The following is a 26871-nucleotide window of genomic DNA, read 5'->3' as shown; positions in this document are numbered from 1 at the left end:
AACAGAGTTTTGCCTCTGGACTTTACAGGTGATGGTCCTCATCCTCTTTCATTTCTACACCTCTGGCTAGTAGGTTTTGTCTTCCAGATGGTAGAGGTCAGGTAATATTGCTTTTTTAAGCCTTGTTTAGTAGTACTGTAGTATAAAATTCATTATCATTCAGTAGTGAAATAAGAGGTTTCAAAATAGCTGTCAACAAGTATGTCTGTCACAATATAGACAACAGAAAATAGTTCCTACAGAAGTAGAGCATTAAAGAAACCCCTATGACAACCTACCCCAAACAGTATAATGCTACCTGCTCTTTCATTCAGTGTGTCTCTAATTTGCAAACTGTTGCTTTCTGGATTTTTTTGCTACCCTTAGTTATTTTTGGTCACTCCTGATTTGATGTCTTCTTTATGCTCCCTGCCATTGTCTTCTGTTTTGTGTTTTGTGTTCCTTTTAAATTTTAACCCCTTCAGTAAAGAGGTTAGAGGATCATAAGGGCTAAATGATTCTGGCCCTCTCTGAGTGTAAGGGTACTGAATTGCTGAAATTTTATGCAGGGAACATGTTTGTATGGCTATTACCAGCACCTAAGGCTGTAACTCATTTGTGTATGTTTATCTTCTTTAACCTTGTTGATAACTTTTATTTCTTTTTCTTAGTTAATAAATCTTTAGTTAGTTTCTTATAGGCTACAAGGGTTGTCTTTGATGTAAGATTAAAGTGTGATTGATCTGTTCCTTTGATACTGGGAGTAACCTGAATATTGTTGTGATTTTTAGTGTAAGGGACCATCTATCACAAAGGCAAGTTTGCCTAGGTGGCAAGACAGACTGGATTATCCAATGGGACAGTCTGTGACTCAGTGGTTAGGCTGTTAGAATGCCTGAGGTGTTTACACTTGATACTTGGTTGGTGAAATTTAAGTATAGCAGTCACAACCAGTTTGGGGTTTGTACCCTGTTTCATAACAGTCTGCCCTGAGTTTGGTACTCACGCCCTTGAACCACTGCAGAGAGCTTGACACCTGGGTATCAAAAACCGGTCATGCTATGTGATTACAATGGCCCCTTCTGGCTTTATAATATATGAATATATCAAATCTCAGGTTTGTATAACAGCTACCATCACTATGGTTTTGAAGTGCCTCAGTACAAGGATCCGCAGCACATTTAAAATTTGACAGAATAAAATAAGCTGAATTTAATATCAAAATAAGTAACAAATACTTTTCTAATTGTACTACTGGACTGTGGGAGATAAAGGAGGTCAGCAGTAGTGATGGGGCATTGGAAAAAGTGCTGCATAAATGTGGGTGTCTGCTGCATAATTTAGGTTAACATACCACATAGAACATGTGGCCTTGACTAGGGTCTAGATCAGGAGTAGGCAACCTATGGCACGCATGCCGAAGGTGGCACGCGAGCTGATTTTCAGTGGCACTCACTGTGCCCAGGTCCTGGCCACTGGTCGGGGGGGGCTCTGCATTTTAATTTAATTTTAAATGAAGCTTCTTAAACATTTTTAAAACCTTATTTACTTTACATACAACAATAGTTTAGTTATATATTATAGACTTCTAGAAAGAGACCTTCTAAAAATGTTAAAATGTATTACTGGCACACAAAACCTTAAATTAGAGTGAATAAATGAAGATTTGGCGCATCACTTCTGAAAGGTTGCCGACCCCTGGTCTAGATTCTCTCCTGCTCCAGAGCTCCATTCGGTTCAGAAGTTAGAATTGCTCAAGGAGCTAGTTACAGCTCCCTGATTCTGGGGCCAGCCCTAGACCTGACATATCTTGGTGCTCTAAGTTGTACCATTTAGCATTTTCTCCACAACGTTTCCTTCTTGCCCTATACCAGACATTGGAGTGAGGTCACAGGTGCCAGGACCCCACTGCAGCATACTTGTGGCAACAGGAGATCTTCTCCAACGGAGGAATTTTCTGCTGGGGAAGATTGTGCTATGTGGGAAGCACAGGAGTCAATGGGGCTGTGAGCTGCAGAGTACCTGACCCTATGACAATAAGAAGAGTAATATAAGAAAAATGCAAATCCCAGTGTTGGTATAGATAAACTAAGAACGAAGGCATGCTATTAAACCCACACCCATAGCTAGACTATATCCAAAAGTATGTTATAAAACTGCCTCACTGTAGCCAAATTAATTTAATAGCACACATTAAACTAGCCTCTACTCAGTTATACTGCATGTAAAATCATCGCATAAGCCAGCTTCAGTATAGCTAAATATAGATCTGGTGATGGGCGGATCTCAATGCACAAAGTTTGGATGCCTATCTCAATCTAATATTTGAACTTTTTATTTTGTGGAAAAGTCTCTAATATGTAAAGATTTGCATTAATTTTACAAAAAGAATTCATCCTTGAAAACAAGCGCTTTCACTGAAAATATCTTTCCATTAGAAGCATTTTACTTGTCTTTTCTTTCAAAGTTCTGTGTAAGTAGAAGAATATTAAAATGTTTTTTTTTTTGTTATAGTCTGTGTTTCCTCTTCTCCTTGTGACAGGGAGATGCGGTAAAAGACTTAATGCTCCGTTTCCTGGGTGAGCAAGCAGCAGTGAAGAGACAAGTTTTAAATGCCAATTCCGTAGAACAGTCTTTTGTAGGCTTGAAACAGCTAATTGTAAGTAAGACTACTTTTAATGTTCATCATTTAATTTTTATTAAATCCTGTACTTCCCTGTAAATACTTTGGTACTAATGATTGTGTAATATAGTACATATTAAAAAAAAAAGTGTGCATGTATCTCTTCATGATTTGCTATAAAACTAGAACCAAAATACTGTAGCCTTTGATTAGCATTTGTGCTTTTAAAGGACATAGTATGATGATCAATATTTTTAACATGGGCCAGCTAAAATTAAGATTTTTCAAATACATAAGCATAGTACACTTAATCAGGTATTATTTTAAAAGTTTACTTTACTCCTGGAGGAATTCTGCACCTAGAAATTCTTTGCACAATTTTTTTTAATTTTGCAAAATTCTGCATATTTGATGAGTATCAGGAAACGCATTTCCAGTAGACGTAGAGAAGTATTAATGCCATTTTACTAGGCACTATTAAGACCTCATTTGGAATACTGTGTACAGTTCTGGTCACCCATGGTCAGGAAAGATGTATTTAAACTGGAACAGGTGCAGAGAAGAGCTATTAGGATGGTCAGGGAACAGAGGGCCTATCTTATGAGAGGAGACTGGAAGATCTTTGCTTGTTTAGTCTAACAAAAGGAAGGCTGAGAGGGGATAAGATTGCACTCTATAAATACATTGGAGGGTAAATATCAGAGAGGATGAAGAGCTATTTAAAGTAAAGAACAGTGTTGGCAGAGGAGCAAATGAATATAAACTAGCCATGAACAAATACAGGCTGGAAATTAGAAGAAGGTTTCTAGCCATCAGAAGGGTGAAGTTCCGGAGCAGCCTCCCAATAGGAGTTGTGGTGTCAAACAACTTAGTTTTAAGAGAGAGCTGGACAAATGTATGAGTCTGATTGCATGACAGGGTTACATGTGATGGCAGGGCTCAGCAGCCCTGGGGCTCACTTCCAGTTTGTATCTTAACATTACTAAAAGCTCATACTTCAGGGTTTCAGCCAAATACCTGAAGGGGTCAGGAAGGGATTTTTTTTTTTCCCCAGTGTATTCTAGGTGGTGGTATTTTGATCTCCATCCTCTGAAGGAAGATGTCTGCTTGAAATGGGACACTGGGTGGGGTGTACCAGGGCTCTGATTTGGCACCAAGCTTTCTCTCTCTCTCAGTGGTTTGGCTGGCTGGTTCTTGAGCATATGCTTATGGGTCTAACTGATTCCCATATGTCTCAGGTACAGCAGCAGCTCTTACAGAGGCGGGTGAGTTCCAGTGAGGGAACTGGAAGTTGGGTGATAGGCCAGGACTACCCAAGATAGCCCTGTGGGATGACCCCAATGCCTTTTTGCCAACCTTTAAGCAGTTGGCTGTTAGTGCAAGATGGGACAAGGGTGCATGGGCACTGCAGCTAGACCCTTACCTGACGAATGACGTTCAGGTGGCTTATATGGCCCTTAGCAAACACCAAGCTAAAGACTATGCGTGATGGGTTGCCCCCCTTTAAGGTGCCACCTGATGTACTGGGATACCGCTGAGCCCGCCTGTTCTGCCAGCCTGGGTCCCCTTACACTGTCTTGCTGAGCCAGGCTCTTAACCCTCCTCTAGCGCACACTGGCAGGGCTAGTGCAGCAGAGCGAGACAGACACTGAGATCAGCTATGGGAAGACACACCTTAAGGGACTTGCCCCAGCATTCAGGTACCCACCTCCCTTGGAGTGCAGACCCAAAGGTATATTGTCTTGCGCTGTATAGAAAAATCTGCACAGCACAAGCTCATAAAAATTTGCCCTTTCCCTCAATATAAAGAGACATATGCACAGCTTCTTGTGCCCCTCTCCCCCCCCCCCCCCATGGATTGCACAAACTGGGTTATGTTAGAAACAAGAAATAAGTTTATTAACTACAGAAGACAGATTTTTAAGTGATTATAAGGGATAGCAAACAGAACAAAGCAGATTACTAAGCAAATAAAACAAAATACGCAAACAGCTTAATTCACTAAAGAAACAAGTTACATAATGTTGAATTAGGCAGGATGCAGAGTTTCTATAACTTAGAGTTCCAGTTATCTCTTCTTACAAACTGGGCCCTGCCTTTCCCCTTAGGTAATTTCAGCAGTCTTTCTTCTTAGGTAGGCAGTGGAGGAGCGTCTAGATTAAGCCCATCCCCAGCCTTAAAAAGAATTTACCTAAGGCAGGAAACCTTTATTTGATCCCTATTCCCCTACAGAGGAAAAGTACCACCAGTGTCCAAGGTGGTATTTTGTATCAGGTGACAGGACCACCTGACCTGGTAGTGTCACAGCTATGTCCCAGGATGCCTCTCAGGAAAGAGAGAGACTAGTATCTTCACTGTCTTATTGTTTCTTCCTAATGGCCCATCAGGGCTGTGATGGGCGATTGTCTGGTAGGTGTCTCCTAAATACACGCACAGTTTTAATTGTTACATACTCCATGTTCCTAACTTTAGATACAGAAATGATATATGCATACAAATTGGATAATCACATTCAGTAAATCTTAACCTTTCCAATGATATCTTACATCTTGCATAAAGTATATCTTAGTTATGCCATATTCATATCATAACCAAATTTCTATGAAGAATATGGGGTGTAATGTCACACTATGGGTACACTTAAAGATGCTATTTTGAACAGGGTAGGCTTGTCAGCGAAAGAATTCCACCAAAAATCCCGAGCAGCTAGATGGAATGGTGGGATATGTCCCAGGGCTTTTGCGCAGAAATTGTCAGATTGGGCCAATCATTGGTTGAGGCCAGAGAGTTAGAGCTTTAAAGGCCCTCCTGGACTCAATTATTCTGGAACAGTTTACACCAAGCCTCCCCAAGGCTACGAGAGTCTGGATCTGGAGACATCAGCCAGAATGGTTAGAGGCCGTTGTAAAATTAAAAGAGGAGCATATAGAAGCAGACTTTCCATGAAAAGAGCTCTGTTCTCCTCAACTGCAAGGGAGGGAGGAAAGAAGCTTAAGGAACCTTATTTATTGAAGCCCTGGAATTGGTCACGAGAGGTAAATAAGGGTGCCCCAATTGCCTGATTTGTTACCAGTCCAGGGACAAAGGTCATATAAAAAAAGACTGCACCTACATGGACCGGTGGGTTTGCAGAATTCTGTGGGTGGATAGGTGTAAAAGGAGGACCTGACATAAAGAAAATTCCCATCAAACTAGGCAAGATAACTACAAAGAGACGTTATGGATTCAGTGGAAGCATGTTCCTTTGTATAGAGCACCTTGGTTAGACCACAGTGGCAACAGGAGAGCGTGACGATAACAATGTATTGTGTACATGGGGAAAAGAACACTTATCCCATGCCAGTTGTTCCACTGAAAGTAGAAGGAAAGTTTAAATGGCAGAGAGTGGGTGTAGTAAATCCATTGCCTTGATAACACTAGGAACTTATTGGAGTCCATTTATTGTAGTAAAAAAGGGGTAGATGAGGGGAGTGAGAGACCCCAACAGATAGGTCCGTGTAAAGAGAGTACAAATGTAGACCCTCCAAGTAGCCTTCCAGGTGCAGTGTTTAATAACCCTAGACATACCATAACAAGCCCAGAAAGAACAGATGTGCTGGAGGATTTGGGAAAGAAAAACTTGAAGAGGGAAAATAGATCAGGGAGTACTAGATCAGGGACACCTAAAGGAGCAGGAGGGCAGAGGCTCAACTAACCCAGGAGGACCAAGTCATGTGCAAGGCACAGGATGATGAACATACAGAAGAGAGGGAGAAGAGTACTAGTAAAGAGGACTTGACAGGCAAACTTGCCCAATAGTCCCAAGCCAGGGGCATGATAAGTCAGGAGAAGAGAGAGATTCTGATATTGAGGCTCTGGAGGAACAGTTTACTCGGATAGATACAAGCCAGGAGCAAAGTAAGATGGAGGAAAGATCCATGGGGTGCAACTGGTGTGATGACCTATGGGCTGAGGTGGAACTGTGGGGGAAACCTCTACCCTCCAAATTTACTATTTTGACAGGTAGAAGGCAGGAGACCAGAGACTCTTCCCAGTGGTCTATGGAAGACCAGTCTGAAAGGGCTGGGGAAGCCCCAGTAGAACCCCAATGCCATAAAGAGGGTAGGGCTTGGACAGGAAAAAAAGACTTCCTTGGGAGGCAGGAAAAGGTCTCAACTGGAATAAGTGGGGAAGGTATGTGACAGCACTTTCTGTGACACATTGGTTGGTGCAGCAGGCTTAATGGAAGTTAGTCAACCTGTTTCTGTTGGGGATCACTGATACTGGGGTGGCAGTTGCTGGGCTGAGGAGGCAATTGGCTCAGTAATTGGGAGGATATATATTTGGAAGGAACAGATTAGGCAGCATACTCAGGGTAGGAGAAGGTCTGCCCTGTGACACAGGCCCATCCCAGATAGGAGTATAATTAGCAATAACATCATTATGCATTTCCATTTTGACAATATATATTTGAGTGGCTTTGTGCTGCTTCATGTCTTAACTTTGTGCTGCAGGACGAGAGTGTTTTGTGTCAGTAAACTTTGGGATTAACGTATAGCCCAATAGTGGTTCCTGAGGATAGGCAGGCACGTTGTGTAGTCTGTTGAATATAGTCTCTGGACAATATCCTAGTCTGTGCACATGGATGTTGATGGACTTGAAGGAATTACATGGGCTGCTGTGGATTCCAGCCAGTAGGAGCAGAAGCAACCAAAGCGGAGACCTCTGGACATTCAGTGAACTTTCTACAGTTTTGACTGGCCTTTCTCTGCCCTGTGTTCACTGGCTGTTTGCTTCAACCCTCGCCCTCTTTCAGTCTCTTCACATCAGTTTCACTCTATGACTGTACCTCTTACCCCTTGCCCTCTTCATCCCCCTTTCCTTCCTGTTTAGCTTATCCCCTCCCAAGTAACCCCCACCCCAACAATAATAAAAAAAAAAAATGGAAGTAGTATGATGTTTGCTGAGAACACATTGTTCACTCCACACTGCTTGTGTGTTGTACCACTTCCCCCCACCTGTGTCTGTCTTGTCTGTTTAGATTGTAAGCTCTCTGGGGCAGAAAGCGTCTACTACTACTCTGCACACGGAAGGGGTCCCCATTCTTGGTTGACCTTTCAGCACTATGATAATAAATATTAATAACAGAAACTTTGGACTCCAGCAGTCATTTGGCATGGTCATCCTGTAGATTTTGCAGACAGTTGGCTGGGTACTTTGAGGACTGAAGTACTGTGCAAAATGACTTTAGTGTTGACAGATCAGGCCAGGATTTGTGAGCCTTACTGATGTTGTTTCTTTCAGAAGATTACAACTTTAGGCTGTAGGTGCTGGCAGTAGGAGTGTCAGATGCCCCTTTTCAGTGTGGTAGTTATTATTTTGGTGGTTAGTTCTTCCCAAACCATAGAGGTTCAGATGTTTGGGGGAAGCCCCCTTTCTCTGTGAATTAAGGATCAACACACCTTTTTCAGGAAAGGAGGTAGGAATGATCACGCATCCAATCAGGTTAGGTAGCTTTTCAGTCAATAAGCTCTTTTGGGCTGCAGACTTGTAGGCCTTAGACATAATGATGATTCTGTTATGACCTTAGTTTTAAGTGGGCTCTTAAGCCCTGGGACTGTGATGCTCCAGATTTGAGCATCAAAGAAGGGAAGGCAGTGACAGTTGGAGCATCTGTTGCCTTCCACCTTTTTGACTGCTGATACGACAGGTTTTCTTGAGAAGCTGTCATGTTATAGAACTAATTAATAAAGTAGCAGCCACTTGGCCAGAAATCCAGATGTCTATATATTCATCCTCATTGGCCCTGCCATTTGCAGATAGTTGTTCCCGAGTGGGTAATATAATTGTATTCTGCAGTCTTATTTATGGAAGTTCTAAATTTTTCTTTGTCAACGAGACTTTAAATTTTAGCTTTCTTTTTTATTTTCAAAGGGGGAAAATGGTTAATTTTTTTTAAACTTGATTCTGGAGTAATTTCGGACCTTTTTTTAAACCTTGTTATATAAGAGTGGCTGATAAACCAATCTGAAATATCGAGATCCCAAACTTCCAAATTTGGCTAGTATTATTAAAACTCTAACATGTCGCTTATTGGTTTAAATATGGCTATAGGCTAAATATGACAACAGTCTCCTATGATGTCTTCTAAATAGACATACCTGCTGTGAATCTTACCAGAGCCATTTTCTGATTCCATTATCACCTTAGTACCAACATATTCGTATTATTCTAGGAGGTGCCATGTATAGAAAACGCTTGCCTACTTAGTTCTGAGGATGGTATCCTGATCTTGTTGAAGTCAATGGGAATTTTGGTATTGACTTCATTGAGGTTTGCTTAAGAGCCAGATGTTTTGCACATCAGTCCGTTTAAAAGGAAATTTTGGAGGTGAATTTAGTGCTTGTGGTTGACAACCCTGATAAAGCCTTGTCTGCAGCAGGTACGTACCAGACAGTGACTCTGCAAGTTTACTCATGATGTCCTGCCAATGCACCTCAACTGTGATCTTGAGGAACTATCTCCAGAGATGAGAAGGTGGTTCAGTCACCAGGTCCTCAGTTTCTCTGCTGAGACTGCCAACAGCAGCACCAGTTATGGTGACATTGACAACTGACCCGAGGAACTGGACTGAGACCACAAAACTGAATTCATGTCAGCTCACAAAATAGCCTTTGGATTGTATTGTCCTCAGATCATAGCTGCCTGGAGGTGGTTTCAGGCCAATAATTTAAAGATGAAAGTATCTATATCCCACTGCCAGGCTCTTGAGCAATGCTTGCCTTTCACAGTTCTGAAATTTTGCTTTTGAATACCACTGAATACTGATAGAGAAGTACAAAAAGTTCAGGAGGTTTCTACTATCAAACTGTTTTACAACTCGGAGCACTGAGGACTACAAAAGTTCAGTAGCAATTTAGCAACCAGTTTTTTAAATCTATATGCCTGATGTAGTAGTGGTAATTTGTAAATAAAGTTACAAGTCTATAAAAGGTCATAAGCATTTATGTATCTCAACTGAAATCTACAAACCAAATGTTAGTTCTCAAAATGTTTTTATTATTATAGTGCATGGGCATACAATTGTCTCTATAATAAATAAAAGTAAATGATAGCCTATCCATGCAACATTTTGTTTTATGGTAGCAAGTAAAAATAATGCTTAGATCATATAAACATTAATGATGTTAGTCACAACCATTCCATAGATTAGCTTTTTACCTCCCTTTGAATAAACACCTCTGTATTTGTTATTAGATATGGCACACATTTGATATTTCCCAGTGCAACATATTTACAATCTTTGTGGTGGTACTAAGAGTTTTTGATAAATGCTATATATGAGAGTGTTTATTATATATTAGTGCTTTTAGTGAACAATAATTTCTGTAAGAGGTTAGCCCAAAAAGGGTTGCTAACTACATTTTCCTGAGTAACGTCAAAGTGGTCTACCATTGGAATTTACAGGGGAGAAGAATGTTGCAGCTAGTGGAGGGGAACATTTTAATCTCTTTAATGGTGTGACATGTAGAGTTAATCACTTCCCTTTGAGCCTCTACTTGAAAAAAAAATTGACATACTATTACTTATGCATAAGATTAATATTGTGCTCTTATATATGTTGTCAAATATAATAAATTTGGTTTACAATTATATGGCACATTTAAAAACTTGGAAGTTTTACTTTTAAAAAAAGCTTCAGTTTATTTTTTTAATCATTTAAGTTATTAAGCAATTTCAAATAGTTCTCCATCTGATTTTTTTTTTTTTAATGTCTGGAGGAGGAGAACATGCTTCTGTTTATGGTTCTACATGAACAGCATCAATTGTGTCTGATAGAAGTTTGGGTGGCCTGACTTTTCCTGTGTCTTTGAAATCACTCGATGGCAATGGAACTGGTTTTTACCCTTGCATTAAACAGTGTTGTAATTGTTTTTTGTTTTCTGGGGGGTAATTTGGATTCTCATTAAAGTCAGATAACCTGTGGACAGTCATTATGTGAACTTGTTTTCACAACTCTGATGTCCGTTACAAATATTATCTTCTACCTTACTCTTGAGTTTTTCTTGAGACTAGACTGCCAATCTCCATAATTGTATAGGAGTTTTGTAAAGTGAATGGTTGTCCAACCGAGACTCGGTAGAGAGAACCAAATTCGGTTATTTTTTGACTGAATCAGAATTTGAGGTCAGGTCTCCATAGATTAAGGGCTAGCTCGTTGGTCACCTGGGTCTGTATAACCTTTGTTCGGAAAATGGGCTTACCTCATTCATATAACAGAGAAAGATGACACTTATTCCTATAATCAGATGTCCTCTGGCTGTAAACTCACCAGAATTCATAAAAAGTTGGTTCTGAACAGTAACTAGAAGGGAGACTTCCAAGGGAGCTTACATCCTGAAGTCAGTAGTGTTGCTGACTTAATAGGGGCTACTTTTCCTGCTGTATCAGTACTGAAACAAAGTCCCAGTGTATTGGAAATGCAGTCTTTCAGACAATCTGTAAAACTGAGGAAATTTAAAAGATTCCATGACAGTTTTTCCAAAGAAAGGAATATTAAGGAAGGAATTGCTGTCCTAACCAAATTTGAGCTTTAGTTTTTACATTCTCTCTTCTTAATTTTCTCCCTAGTGTCAGTTGAAGTCATTTTGCTTCCTTTCCATAAAAAATAAAACCATAAAACTTTTAGTTGCCTCTGCACATTCCCATCCTTAGGATACATCCACGGTGCGGCTTGGTCTGATGGAACATTGTAGTAGCAGTATCTGTTGGAGTGCTCTTGAACCCCATCCCTCACCTCCGAGCTCTTCACATTCAGAGGGTGGGCCTAAAAAAAGGCAGTATGGCATGTCAACTGCTCACTTCCTTCCAACTGCAATAGCAGATGGACCAGGCACCTCAACAGATCCTAGGACACAGATTCATTGGAACTGATGGTTCCCAGTGCCTCTGCCTTAGTTAAGCTTTAGTTCTTCTGTTTTTCTTTTTGTTTCCTTGGTTTTTGACTTAGGATCTTAGTGCCCTGGCACAGGTCCTTGGATCTGATGTATAGGAACTGAAGACAAAGAAACCAGGAGTTAGAAGTATTCCTCTTCCCCTGCCAGCTTTCCTGCTTGACACATGCATTGACACTGTTTGGCATGCACTGTTTGGAGGTGCATTTATCTTTTTATTGTTCCCTTTGTTGCACCTTCACCGAGGGCCTAAAAGGAGTGTCAGAATCGCCTTCAATCTATGTTAATACAGGAAGTCACTAAACCTTCCAGCTCTGAAATGCAGGGATCCATAAAATCCCAACCCAGGTGTTTGCCTCCTTGACTTGAGCTATACCTTGGGTGCTAGTCACCATGAATTCACAAAGAACAAATCTACTGAGCAAATACTTCCCTTGACAGGGGTCAGCCTATGTCAAAAGAGCCAGTCCTCAAAAGCATACTCTCAGGATCCAGTACTTCCATTCCATGCACCAAAAGCAAAAATATATTCGTAAGTTTCTGGCCTCAGAAATTAGAGCACAGCAAATTGTGAACAGTTGAGGCCACGGCCAGATCCGAGCCCGTTGATTCCATGCTCAAAACCTCTTTATAACCATAATAAGGCATCCAGTACTTCCTTGGAACAGTCAATTCCTACTGGATCCACAGTTACCAGGATGGCTCAGGTTCATTACATCAAGTCCCTGGAACATTCTCATTCAAATCTGCCTTTGGATCCGAGGGCCCCTCATGTAGCACCATAGACTTTATTCTTGATGCTTAAAGAAAAAGGAAAGAGAAATAAAAAAATCTTACAAAGCTAAACCTGTTTCCCTGTCGATGCAAACCTCCCTGGAGGTACGTGAATCCACCCTCAGACCTCTACTGGTTCTCAAGCAATATCTCTCACCTCTTTTGGCTTTTCATTTAACCAAGCCATTATCATCATTGAAAAGTGCTTCAAATCCAAAATCAGGGAACCTGGAGAGCACCGTCAAGACAGTCTGTTCCAAGATTTCAGGTTGTGAGATCGACCTTCCTTCCCCAGGAATTATAACAGTAAATTCCCTACCGGGTACTGGCAGGACTGAGAGGCAGGGTGGATTTAATTTAAATCAAATTGATTTAAATCATTATTTAAATCACTAGTCAGGAAGATGCGATTTAATCATAGATTTCTACATAAAAGTGCATTCTTGTTGGTTGTTATAACCTTCATACATATTCTTCACAACTCAGAGGTAGGTTTCATTTTTAGAAGGTACACACTATATATATTTTAAGTAATTTATTTTGAAAACTTTTCAGATTAGTTTTACAGCTATATCAGAAAATGAATGATTGCTTGGTTATTTAATTTACCAAAAGTAATTGAAGCAGATATTTATTAGATCACCTCCCAATGATTTATCTCCAATTCAACAGGTTAATCATTAATATTTGGAGGATTTTCTTTCCATGCTGTATTAGGAGGAAAACATCACTAGAGAGACATTTAAATTGTTTTATTTAACTAAAACAACAATGTTATGTATTCTGTATTTTTTCATCAACATCAAACATATAATAATTTAACAAAACAAGCATATGAGTTTTTGAATTTATTTAAAAATTCAAGTTTTTTAAAATCAGGTTTGTTTTTGAAAAATGGTTTTTAACTAAAATAGTTAAATGAAATTTAAAAAAATATTAAATTGACTGTCAGCCAGGTCAACATGAGAAACTTAAAATATTGGTTTCTGCAGCTAACTCTGTCGTCTTCACCTTTATTTTCCTGATTGTTCATAATCTGGAAAAGAAAAACAAGCTTTCCTGCTTTTTCAGGTCCCAAATGATTTCTCAATTTGGAATGAATTAATCCAAAGGAAGAAAATATTCTTTCTACATCAACAGAATATAAATAATAATAAGAGATATACCTATCTCCTAGAACTGGAAGGGACCTTGAAAGGTTTTTGAGTCCTGCCCCCTGCCTTCACTAGCAGGACCAAGTACTGATTTTTGCCCCAGATTCCTAAGTGGCTCCCTCAAGGATTGAACTCACAACCCTGGGTTTAGCAGGCCAATGCTCAAACCACTGAGAGATCCTTCCCTCCATATTGCTGTTAAAAGTGAGATGTGATCACTTCAACAGTCTCTGAATCCAAGTGCTTAAGTGACTTCAATCAGTTCACTGGTGTGACTTTCTTTAAAACATCAGCAAACACATATTTCTTGAATGGTTCACCCTTACCTCTGAAGTTTATTATAGTTGGCATTATGGAGGGATGATTGCTGGATGTCCATGTCATAGCCAGCTTTTCTTCTTCAACAGTTCATGTTTGACCCTGGCACCTAGAATTGAGAATATTTGCAAGAAAATGAGCTGGAGATAGTGCTTGTCCCATTTGTTTTGGGGTTTTTTAATGCTTGTAATTTAACTCTGTCATTGCATATTTCTCTTTTTAAGATCTCACTCAGTTCCTTCCAAATTTCAACAAAGTTAGCAAGAAAACAGCTATTTCCCTGCATTTTATTCAAGGCTACAGAAATAGGCTTCAGGGTACTCAGCATGTGTTCAACGTTTATCTTAAGCCCAATGTTGAGAACTTTAGCTGTGCAAGTGCCATCTGTTTTTTCACAATTTTGTTCGCAAACTCATCAGATTAGGTCAGTTCCTGATATAGTGCTCAAAACAGTCCACTACTGAGTTCCATCGCACATCTTGTGGGAGAGTTAGCTTCGTTCCTCCCACTTTTTTCAGAGCAGTTGCTGCAAAGTGGTTGTTACGGAAGTATTTTGCAATTTCAACAACATTAGCCTTTAGTTATGGAACACTGAAGTTTTTGGCTAGTAGGTGCATCAAATGAGCACTGCAACCGTACGTTATTAGCTTGGGGACTCTCTTCACTCTCTTGTAAACAATTTCTTCTCATCTTGGATACGTTTGCAGCATTGTTTGTGACCAGGCTGCATACTAGACATTTGAATTTTTTTCAGTTTGTTATAGCTTTTACTGCTACTTCTTGTAAGTATTCTGCTATGTGTGCATTTCCTGATGTATCAGTTGTTTCCGTAAGGAAGACATTCCCTTCTTCTGTTGTCACACAAGCACATACAACAGGATCATTGTGGACATTGCTCCACCCATCAAGATCCATATTAACAATTTTACCCTCTAGACCTTTTGCACACTGCTCAGTTTCTCTTTCATACACTTTATCCAGCAATTTGCCTGCGACATCTGCTCTGTTGGGTGGATTGTATCCTGGTTTTAATGACTGAACCATGTTAATGAAGTGTGGGTTCTCAATCATACGGAAAGGAGAGTTTGTTGTAAACAAACCAGGCAATTTTTCCATCAGTTACCTCTTTTTGTTATCTGCTGGTTCTTATCACAAACTTATCTATGGTTGTTTCTGGATGATGGAGATTTTTTTTTTCTTTTTGCTACAGGTGATATACTGTGGCTATGTGGCATACATGATGTGACTGAAACACTATCATTGGCAGATAACTCTGACATTATAGGTTTCAGACATTATAGGTGCATCCGAAGAAGTGAGCTTTAGCTCACGGAAGCTCATGCTAAAATAAATTTGTTAGTCTTTAAGGTGCCACAAGTACTCCTGGTTTTTTTTCTGACATTATAGAAAATTATGGTGATCTTGAAGGTGGATAGTCTTCAGAATCCTGTATGTTGAAGATGGATTCTCCTAAACAAAATAGGTCAATGCAGTTATTTAATTATTACCATGCTACTCATTTAGTATTACAGTACTTATTGAGGGGAGGGATAGCTCGATGGTTTGAGCATTGGCCTGCTAAACCCAGGTTGTGAGTTCAATCCTTGAGGGGGCCATATAGGGAACTGGGGTAAAAATCTGTCTGGGGAGTGGCCCTGCTTTGAACAGGGTGTTGGACTAGATGATCTCCTGAGGTCCCTTCCAACCTTCAGATTGCATTCACTGACACTCAGTACAGTAACTCCTCACTTAATGTTGTAGTTATGTTCCTGAAAAATGCGACTTTAAGCAAAATGATGTTAAGCAAATCCAATTTCCCCATAAGAATTAATGTAAATGGAGGGGAGGAGAGAGCTGTCCAGCTTCTAGGGAAATTTTTTTCACCAGACAAAAAACTATATATTATATAGATATACACACAGTACGTTTTAAACAAACAGTTTAATACTGTTCATAGCTATGATGATTGTGAAGCTTGGTTGAGCTGGTGAAGTTAGAGGGTGGAAGAGGGTGGGATATTTCCCAGGGAATGCCTTGCTGCTAAATCAGTGGTTCTCCAACTTTTGTACTGGTGACTCTTTTAACATAGCAAGCCTCTGAGTGCAACCCTCACATATAAATTAAAAATACTGTTTTATATATTTAAAACCATTGTAAATGCTGGAGGCAAAGCAGGGTTTGGGGTGGAGGCTGACAGCGCACGACCTCCCATCTAATAACCTCATGACCTCCTGAGGGGTCCTGACCCCCAGTTTGAGAACCCCTGTGCTAAATGATGAACTAGCACTCGGCTGAGCCCTCCAGGGTTAACACGTTGTTAATGTAGCCTCTCACTCTACAAGACAGCAGGAATGGAGGGGAGGGGAGATAGCATAGCAGACAGAGACAGACACACACCTTGCATGTGGGAGAGAGAGAGAAATACACACTGCCCCTTTAAGTAAACTGACCCAGTCTTAAATGCATTGTCTTTTTAAGTGGATGAGGAAGTTGAGACAGCAGCTACTGCCCCAGGCTCTCTGTCTCTCTCTGTCTGTGTCACCACCCTGCTCTATATGGAGAAGGGGTAAGCAGGGTGTAGGAGCAGGGGGGAGGGGGACACACTGACAGCCCCCCTCTCTTCCGCGCCCCCCACCCCCCCCCACAGCAAGCAGGAGTCATGGGGAGCAGCTCCAAGGCAGAGGGCAGGAGCAGCATATGGCAGTGGGGGGAGGGATAGCTGCAATTGCTAGCCTGCTGGGCAACTGCAGCACAGGGAAATTAGGGAAGTGGGGAGCTGATAGGGGGGCTGCTGGTCCACCCTGGTTCCAAGCCCCCACCAGCTAGCTGCAACTGGCTGCTCTTTCTGCAAGCAGTGGACAAAGCAGGCGGCTGCCAAACGACATTAGAAGAGACCATTACACAACTTTAAACGAGCATGTTCCCTAATTGATCAGCAACGTAACAACGAAACAACGTTAACTGAGACGACTTTAAGTGAGGAGTTACTGTACTACTTTAAACATGAAATTGTAAAAGGAAGATCTGCCTATTTCAGCTATTTATTTTTTATCACAACTGCATCTAAAATTATAGTACCATAGAGTAACAACTATATTTTTTGCTCAAATGTGAGAATTCAAGAATAGTCCAGAAGGAAGACAGGCAGTCCTTAAGAAAGAAGTATGAAATAAAAAAGTTTACCAACGTGAAGATCTTGCATGTTCAAACATGTTCCTTTCATGATCTTCAGTGCAACTTCCTCCTGAGAAGGAACACTATTCATGATGTTGTTTCATTCAGGCAACCAGGCCTTGCATTTCTTTGTTGCACTGTTTGCATTTGGCCTGTCTGACCCACAGGTAGAGGAACTTCATTAAAATATTCCCAAACTGGGTCTCTTTTACAGCCTGCTGCCATTATAGGTTTATCCTTCTAGAGAGAATGGTATGGTAGATCTCAAATCAATGAAGGCTATACTCAGGAAGACCTCAAGACTTCTGTATATGCTGCTCAAACAGTTTCACTTTTGTTTCTACTGCCTGTCCCTCCCTTCTCACATTTATCTCCAGACTTCTCCTTGTCCAGATCTATTCCATGCCCAACCATCTTCCGTTCATTGAACTTTTTGAAACGTTGCACTTTTAGAGAGATGTAAGGGATTGACTCTGTGTACACAAATTAGTAGAGGGCCAATAGGGTTGAGGTCTGTTATTTCTCACCTCTATTTATTTATTTACTTATTTAAAAACATTTTTGCTGTTAACAAGCATGTTATCTCTGGAGACACAAATCCACAGTTTGAGAACTGCAAAACTAAGCATCTCTGATGGTATCTTCTAGACTGAGCACTGAGTCTCATTGGGTAGATAGAAAGATTAACCTAAATAATCTTTACAGAAGCCCTTGGGACCCCATAAAATTGGGTCCCTAATCCATGAACTATTGGATCTCATTTACAAAACTTTTCTTAAACATTCCATGATGGGATATCTTTGAGCTATAATGTATCTTAATTAAAACTATCTTTAGATAGGATTTTTTTGATAAAATGCTTTTTGAGGAAAAAAACCTATTTAAATTTTAAAAATCTGGTGGTTTTTTAAATTTATTTTTTAAAAAATTATTGATTTTTATCCACCCTGCTGAGAGGTACCACCAGGGGGCAGTGTGACCATCTTGGCCACTCCCTAGGGGTTGCCCTGAATTAAAGAGTTGAAGAAAGGCAGCTGCAATGGAAGGTTTCTCTCAAAAAGGTACAGGGGAAATACCCCACCCCAGAATAATCCTACTCAGATCTGTCACTCATGCTAGTACGAAGGGAAGATAGACATGATTGCAGTAAGACACAGTTCCAAATGTCAAAGGTTTTGCCCCAGAGCCGGAACAGACAACCAGTCCATTTCAGATGTTTCTTCTAGACTGCAGGGTAGGTCATTTCTAGGTGTTCTCTCCAATTTCTCTAATTTAGAGAATCCTCGGGAAAATCAAACAAGACAGAGTCAGGATTGTTTTGATTTCCCCAGTGTAGGTGAGACAAAAATGGTTCTTGGATCTCCTGCAACTATTACAAGACTATCTGTTTCAGAGTAGCAGCCGTGTTAGTCTGTATCCGCAAAAAAAACAGGAGTACTTGTGGCACCTTAAAGACTAACAAATTGATTGTAGCATGAGCTTTCGTGAGCTAAAGCTCACTTCTTCGTCTCCCTGAAATTCCAGGCCCAGCAGATAGGTTGGATTTGCCATTTGGACCCAGACTCTCTCCACTTGAAAGTATTGGCCTTAGGACTTTTACAGATCTAGACTATGATCACTATGATCACAAATGGGAAGGGTTCTTTTTGTGGGCAACCAACAATAGCATAAACCCAATTTCAGCTCTTATTCACTCCATGCTGAATTACTTACTTCATTTGAAATCCTTGGGACTCTCCATATCATTGGGAAAAAAGTATGTTGTTAGCCATCTCCGCTTACTATAGCTTAGTAAAGCAAACAACTGAATTCAGCCATGATATAGTAAAACAATTCTTGAAGAGGTTAATAAATGTCTACCCGACAGAGAACCCAGATGTACATGATACCTCAATCTACTATTGTCAGCTCATGAAACCTTTCTTCAAACGTATGGGAGAATGAAACTGGGGACACTTTCAGTTAACACAGCTTTTACTGTAGCTACTACATCTGCCAGTGAACAAGCTGTAGGCGCTCATGGCTAACACACACCCACACACCGGTTGCAGTCTATCACAAACATAAAGTGGTCCTTTGTCCACACCTGATATTTCTCCCCAAGATTGTAACATAATTCCATCTAAACCAGTCCATAAAATTGCCAGTATTTTTCTGTAGTTCTAATGCTCACTTGGGAAGTTAAGCTACACACTTTAGATGCTAAGAGAGCATTGAGTCTCTAAGGAATGTAGGAAATCACCTAGAGTGTCGCAGTTCCAAATGAGAAAAGAAAAGGAAAAGACGTAACTTCAGGAAATTTCATCCCAATGCCATAGTAAGTTGGTTAGATTCTGTACTGATGTGTGTTTTAATCACATCGCTGCTGTTCTTCCAGAAGGGCTTGGAGTATACTTGGCTAGAGTGAAGGCTCTGTCTATGGTTTGCCTTAGACATTCCCATATTAAAAATCTGTAGAGTTACCACTTGGAAATCAGTTCATACTTTCACAAAACATTATTCTCTAGATCTGGCATCTAGAGCAGATGCACAATTTGGTAAAGCAGTATTACATTCTCTATTTCAGTGGTCCCCAACTTTTTCGTCTGGCAGGCGCCAGACGAAGGACCATGGTGGCGGTGGAGCATCCGCCAAAATGCCATCGAATTTCTGCGGCGTTTCGGCGGTGACGCCTCTCGATGACGTCTCTTGTCGGCGGCAGGTGGCGTCATCGAGAGGCGTCACCGCTGAATTTCTGCAGCGTTTCAGCGGCGACACCTCTCGATGACACCACTTGCCGCCGACAAGTGATATCAAGAGGCGTCACTACCGAAACGCCGTAGAAATTCGGTGGCATTTTGGCGGATGCTCCACCACCAGTCAGGACACGGGCGCATTTGGCACCCGCGGGCACCACGTTGGGGACCCCTGCTCTATTTAACTAGATATCCTTCTCCCCCTGTCCAGGGAGGAGTCCTGCTTACTAAACTCTGACAAGTGGGAATGTGTAGAGGTCACTTCAAGAAGAAATGAAGGTTACTTTGGGATTAGTTCTGCACACACTCACTCCCTGCCCACCTTCCCTGCTTGCAGTCCTAATTTCAGCTTTGGATTTAAAGAGGTGGTGGAAGGCACTTAAGTGGTCACTGCACTATGCCCTCTCTTATAATTCTGTCCTCTGAACATTCACAACAGCAAGGAGAGGGGCAGGAGACAAGAAGGCTTCAGTAGGCACAGCTATTAGAAGTTTTCTCCAGTTCAACATGCACCATCAGTGCGCCCCAAGAACATGAATGTGCAGAGGTCATCTCAGAGAATACTGTTTACAGGTGAATCTTCATTTTTAAAACTTTGAAAGGTGTGTCTCATGCATTCAATCCAATTGGAACTGCATTTTCTGCACCTTAACCTTCATTACTGTCAGTATGGCAGCTTCCTGTTCTGTTAATTATTATTTTTGTTACATGTAAGAGACTTTATTTTTGAAAAAAATATAGTGATTTACTCTTTTGTTATGAGATGTAGTGTAATCTGTAGTGATCTGTAATGGGGCTATTAGATGCTACAATAATACAGATAATAATAATAATATACAGTAATCTTCATTAAAGTTTTTCTGGAAAACAAAATTTTTGAGATTTGAAGAATACCAATAGTTGCTCCATAGTCCAGGTTAAAGTCACTGGAAATTTATTTTCTGTTTAATAGGCTTCAGTAGAGTACACAACAAGGTAGAAATTTTAATTTGCTAGCAAGTGCATAGTTATAAAGCATGATATGTCAGTGCAACATACTGAACTGAATTGAGGTTGATTTTTTCCTTTTGATTTTGTCGATGAAAATAAATATTTAAGTATCCTATGGTGTTAACTCTTGAGAAAGATTGAATGGAAATTCAAATGTTTAAATAAAAACAACTCTGCAATCTGTAATCTTATATGTAATTTTACATTTATTCTCTTAAAAAACAAACTATTTTCTCCTCCCTCATTGTTAATAATTGTTACTAGACATCCTGTGTTCAGTTGGTGATGTTTGGAATGTTCACTTAACCACTTTATTGAATGAACTTCACCAAAGATATGATCCTGCACTATTGAAATCAATAGGAACAGCAGCAGACCCTATATGTGTTATATTATTAGAGTACTTTGGGTAAAATGGATATGATATAACTTGTTTTTATTCTACATTCTTTGAGATTGCAAAAAGTGTTGAGTATTGTGGATGGTTTAGAAAAATATGATAGATGGCTTTAACTGGATAACCCCTGTGATGTTTTTATAAATAGTGTATACTTTTTTTTTTAGTAATCTAGTTGTCTTAAACTATATCTCATGCTCAACTTCACTTTTTGCCTAATTACATATGTAGCTTCCACTTTTTACTGGCCAGTTTTACCAACCGTGTCATTTTTACTAATGGCTAGATATAGTTGCTTCAAGCAGAATAAGGAGCTGTGTGTTTTAGTAGCTCATTTGTTGGTTACTTACTTCGTTCTTTTTCACAGAACAGCAAAAACTGGAGAGCAGCAGTTGACCTGTGTGGACGACTTTTGACTGCCCATGGTCAAGGCTATGGCAAAAATGGGCTACCTACTAATCATACAACAGATTCTTTGCAGGTATGGTCACCTTACAATCATGTATGGTGGTTAAGGCCCCATTCCTGTAAAGGAATCCACATGGGCAGACTGTTGAGTGTAATCATTTCTTTTGCAGGATCAGTGTCTAAAGTTGTACCCTAGTGGTACACAAAATAGTTCTCCCATCCAGTTATATGAAAGTAGATTTTACTTTAAATGACTGCATAATAAAAGTAAGTTGATTATACACATTTGCATATAACACACTTAATTTATTTTGACTAATGTGACTATTTCCAAAGGTTCATGCTGTTATTGTCCTTCATGATCATTATAATTAGATTATGATGACTCTTTAAAACGGACAAACTATACAAATGTTAATCTGGTTATCTTAGATAATGTTGATTCAGATGTTATAAACATGTTTTGTTATCATGTTGAAGTAAATTGTTAAACTTATATTCTTAAGAACCTTAAAGCAGTAAAACTTCATGGAAAAAATGACAAATGTTATAAAATGCGACTGGCTGAAAACACATACCACTCTTCTGATCCTTTTCTGCTAGTAACTAGCTGATCATGCAAGTTCATGAAAGTCATAGCAATTTTTAAAAATAGCAGAAAAGGAAAATACAAATCTCAAATATAAATGTATTGAATTATAGTGATCTGAAATTTCTGGTATAATAACTTGAAAATTGTAATGAGGTTTAGAACCAGGTTTGAAATATTGGCCTGTTGTGATAATTGGACCTAGCCTAATTGTGATCTCAACTGTGAGAAGCAAGTAAAGATTATAAAGTGTCTCAATAACACCAAATGTTGGGGAAAAGGTGCAAAAAGGAGACAGACTGAATTAGTCCAAACAAAAAGGCTTACTGATATAACTCAAGAACTGTGTTAAGATCATACCCAGTAAAGAACTAAGTATGGAACCAGACATCAATGGACCCCAATAGAAGTGTTGGAAACTAGGCCCAATTGGTGGACAAGATAAAGAGGAGGTGGGCTGTTCCACCCATCACTCTCTTTTGAAGTCCTTAAAGAAAGAGACTTTGGCAGAAAAATTGGCTACTGGAACAATCTTCACCCTTATGGCTTCCATCACCTCTGTCTCCTGGGACCTTGGGCCTTCATCATCCTGATCCTAAGAGGTGTCTGAACTAGACCAGGCCAGAGAGAGCGTAGCAAGTGGAGGGTACCAGTGGAGGTGCAGGATTCCCCCAGGAGTAAAGCAGGAAAGAGCAATCTTTCTCCTCCACTTGCTACCTGCTTTCCCTAAGCGCCTGGCTAGACTGGATGTAAACTACCTTGTGGGTGTTACCACAGTAGAAAACACATTTGAAATATAGGTACATAGTCAGTATTCATAACTTCAGATACTAACATGATACGTGCATGCAAATAGGATAATCATATTCAGGAAACCATAACTTTTCCATTAACCCCTAACATGACATATTTTGTCCAAGATTTGTTGTAATTACATAACAGTGGTAGCAACAATAATCTACATCATCATATTTTAACCATATAACGTCACAACCAGAATGACAGTTGTTACCATCTTTAATGCCATCTAAGAGATGCTCAGACAAGGAGGGTGGGGGGGGGGTTTCCTCTAAAGACTCTTCAGCTAAAGGCAGAGGGAGCAAGGATGTTGTTAAAATGAAAGCCTTACTTTAATATTTTACATTTCAGATGCTTTAACTGTTTTTCCTTCTTAATTGTGTGTTCACCCAGGTACTAAACAGGTTGAGGTCTCTGTATACCAAACCCCAAACTCTGTTTAAAATTGTTAAGTGTTGAGCAGTTTTAGGGCTGTTTTGGATTCTTTGGGCCCCTTTTTTCCATCTAACTTAATGATACAGATCTCTAGAAACTTCCACTCAAGGGCACAATACATCACAACTGATCAAAATATCATTTTCCTGGGTTCTACACTTTTTTGTTAACTTTTTCAAAACTGCTACATGACAAGCATATATGTTTTACTCATGCAGATCTGAGATTAGTTTTTTGACTCTTTAATTTACTAGACCTGAAATGATTCAAACACTGAGATTAATTTTTAAGTTTGATTTAAAATAGAAGCCGATAACTGACCTGGCATTTTCATATCTGTTGCCATTTTAGCTATGGTTTGTGAGACTAGCACTGCTGGTGAAGTTGAATCTTTTCCAAAATGCAGAATTGGAATTTGAACCATTTGGAAACCTGGACCAACCTGATCTGTACTATGAATATTACCCTCATGTATACCCAGGACGCAAAGGTAAAGCACTTGATTTATGCTATACTTTCATCTCAGCTGTGACCAATCTTCTCCTCATCGTTAAGTACACAGATTTCAAATAAGGAACCCAAGCTATCATCCATTTTTTAAATGGAGTGAACTTCTAGCTGCTGCTTAGAAGAAAATGACTAATGGTTATGCTAATGCATTTCTTATATTATAGAGAAAGGATAACAAGAGCTTTTAATATTGTAGGTAGGCATAGTTATGTATAATCCAGTACAGTAATATAGCATCTGTTCCAGAGTCACATGGTTTTAGTTGGTATTTTACCCTTAATTTAGTTATCACACTTTATATATATTTTTTATCTAATTCACTAAGAATTAAAAAAAATAAATAAAAATAAAAGGTGGTAGTATATATGTTTCTGGTGGGGAAGTGGGCAGATGTGCATTGACAAAGTCACACAGAATGAGGAAAAAAGGATTCCTGGGTTAAAGTAAATTATCTCTTTTGCCTTTCCCTCCTAAACTCATTCAGTGTGCTGTGAACAGGCTAAATTTGCAGGAGTAATACACATTTTAACAATTTAGTAGAGGAATAGGTAATGAAGAAAGATTAAAAGGTAGCAAAAAAAAGAAATATTGACTTATTCTTAATGCCAAAGGGGATAATATTATAAGCAGGTTACAAGCAGCTAAAAACAAAGTGACGTATTAACTATAGTATTGGTATTATAATTTTAAAATATAATACCACAATCTGGATAAAAGGGAAGTTTAATACCAATTACAATATGTAGAAAATGATAACCTGCTTCTCATACTGTACTACTTGTACCTTTTGTTCAGAGTATTCCAATGCTTTTCTTAAATCAAAGCTTTTTGCAACTGATTGAAAAATATTAGTTACTATAAGAAAAAGGTGTAAAATTAAACTGAACTAATCTGAGAATTAGAAATTGTTTTCATGAAAAAATACTAATTAAATATGATATTAACCACCTATTTAGTAATTAAAACTAAAAGGATATTTATAATAGGGATCACCCTAGATCTTTAGACAAATCTGTGCTGCATGAAAAAATATTGCTAATATTTTAAGAGATCTCTGTCCTTGTGTTCATGCTGTCTCATTGAGGAGGTTCCATAAGTTTCAAGTATCACTGTTATAGTTCAAAAAGTGAACTTTTGCTAACTATATATAGGTTCTTTTCAGCGTTTTAAGCTTTAATAACACCACAGCATTGGTGCTACATGATCCCCAGATTTATCATAATTGTTCTTTATTTGAACAAAAAATTCTTGTCCAGTAATTCATAAACAATAAAGTAGTAAGAGAGAGGTTTTATGTTCTACTTGAACAATCTGGGGGAAAAAAACATAATCTATTTCTCAAAGTGTTGAGAGTAGGGTTATTTGTAATATCACAGAGTTACAATCTATTGATCCACATTCTCCTTCACCCTGAGTATTAAATTTAAACTGGTTCTTGTTACTTAAAGTGGTTGCCATGTGGCAGCAGGATTTTAATTTTAAGTAGAGCCTAGCTCCTTTGTCCAGCACTACATGGGAAACCTCCTGTTCTTCTACTAGGCATAGCAGCCTTTCCAACTCCATGAGTTACTTTCCACAATATTCTAATTAATAGTTGATAGCCATTAGTTGCCAAGGAAGGATGTCAAGAATATCCAGGATCCTTCACATTTATAGAAGAAGATATTATTTAATGCAGTGCATTGTATGACTTTATTTCTTCCATTTAAGCCTCTCAGTAGACCAGCATGACCAAAAAAGACCAGGTTGGACTCAAGAGCCAACTCTCATAAGTGAGGGGCAATCACCAGACAGAGTAATTGACAGTGAACTTGGCAGAGATTCTGTGTAGCACCTTTAAAATGCATAAGACAACTCGCAGTATATCGTGTGTGGATTTGGGGGTAGCTATGGTGGCTTTAAGCCATCTATGAGCTCTTGCAGTCCTGGGCTGTTCTGAGGTTTGGAGAGGCCATTGATGTAACTTACACAGCCTTGGAGGCCCAGAATCTCCACAGTGCTATAAGCTGTAGCTGTTTCCTTCTCAGCACCCTTCTACCCCAAGGTTTGCAAGAAGTTCCTTAGGAAGTGGCCTTCCCAAGTTCCTACACTAGGGGAATCCTCCCTAGCTGGATATGGGGCTTGTGGGGCCCCTTTTTGTCATTCTGGCTTTTTTAGGCTTCATAAAGGGGCTAGAGCGGGGATGAGGATCTCAATCCTTATCTCGACTTGCATCCGAAGAAGTGGGTATTCACCCACGAAAGCTCATGCTGCAAAACGTCTGTTAGTCTATAAGGTGCCACAGGATTCTTTGCTGCTTTTACAGATCCAGACTAACACAGCTACCCCTCTGATACTTGAATCCTTATCTCCAAGCTTTCATACTTTCCATTTTTTTGGTTTTAGTTTTTTTACATTTTGATGCTTTACAAGTATTTTTCTTCTTTCTTGCTGTGTTCCTCAGGATGTGATGTTAGCAGTAAAGGTGATATGTTGACAACTTCTTCAGCTTTAAAAATAAGTAATTTTAGCCCAGAAAAAAGTGTCTATCATTTGTGCCAACACATGAGGACTTTTAGCCACAGGAGAGTTTCGAGTAATATGCAGAATTTAGATAGTAGACTGTATATAGTAGTCTATTCGGCAGATATTGCATTGACTCCTCCTGAGACTGGATATGAAATCCTCTGTTTCTGCAGTGCCATTACACCCAAGATCTGAAATGTCTTTCTCTAACAACAGCTTGTCATGAACTTCATACAATTTCTAAAATTGTCTGTGGTGGAAGGTGTGAACTGTCGGTGAGCATTCTATTTCAAGATTACATATCTGAGGTGCCAAAACCATAGAATGAAGATCTTACAGCAAGGAGATTTTGACCTCATGCCTCACTTCTTATTTACAGTAAGGCATATCAACCTGCCCTGTAATCTGATTGCCTCTTAATGAAATCAGATGAAGATTATATGGAGCTGACCTGCTTCTTATAAAGTATTGAGCTGAGTACTAGATTAAGGCTTGGAAGCACCTATCAAACCTTCATGACTCAAGTTTGAGTTGAGTTGTTTGCATATT

At 39.5% G+C, this 26871-nt stretch overlaps 1 protein-coding gene across 2 annotated transcripts in view; it reads left to right on the top strand.

The window, feature by feature from the left end:
• The window catches only part of TRAPPC12 (trafficking protein particle complex subunit 12), a 93527-nt gene that overhangs the window by 8991 nt on the left and 57665 nt on the right, over nucleotides 1-26871 (top strand). For both annotated transcript variants that reach the window (XM_045010009.1, XM_045010010.1), the window contains exons 3-5: nucleotides 2522-2638; nucleotides 21445-21558; nucleotides 23659-23797. In XM_045010009.1, coding sequence (XP_044865944.1) covers nucleotides 2522-2638; nucleotides 21445-21558; nucleotides 23659-23797 — 370 coding nt within the window. The remainder of the gene's footprint in view (nucleotides 1-2521; nucleotides 2639-21444; nucleotides 21559-23658; nucleotides 23798-26871) is intronic.

Source organism: Mauremys mutica, chromosome 3 (genome assembly GCF_020497125.1).
Source record: "Mauremys mutica isolate MM-2020 ecotype Southern chromosome 3, ASM2049712v1, whole genome shotgun sequence".
In the NCBI taxonomy this organism is placed as follows: Eukaryota; Metazoa; Chordata; order Testudines; family Geoemydidae; genus Mauremys; species Mauremys mutica.
This window is presented reverse-complemented; position numbering and strand designations above follow the sequence as displayed.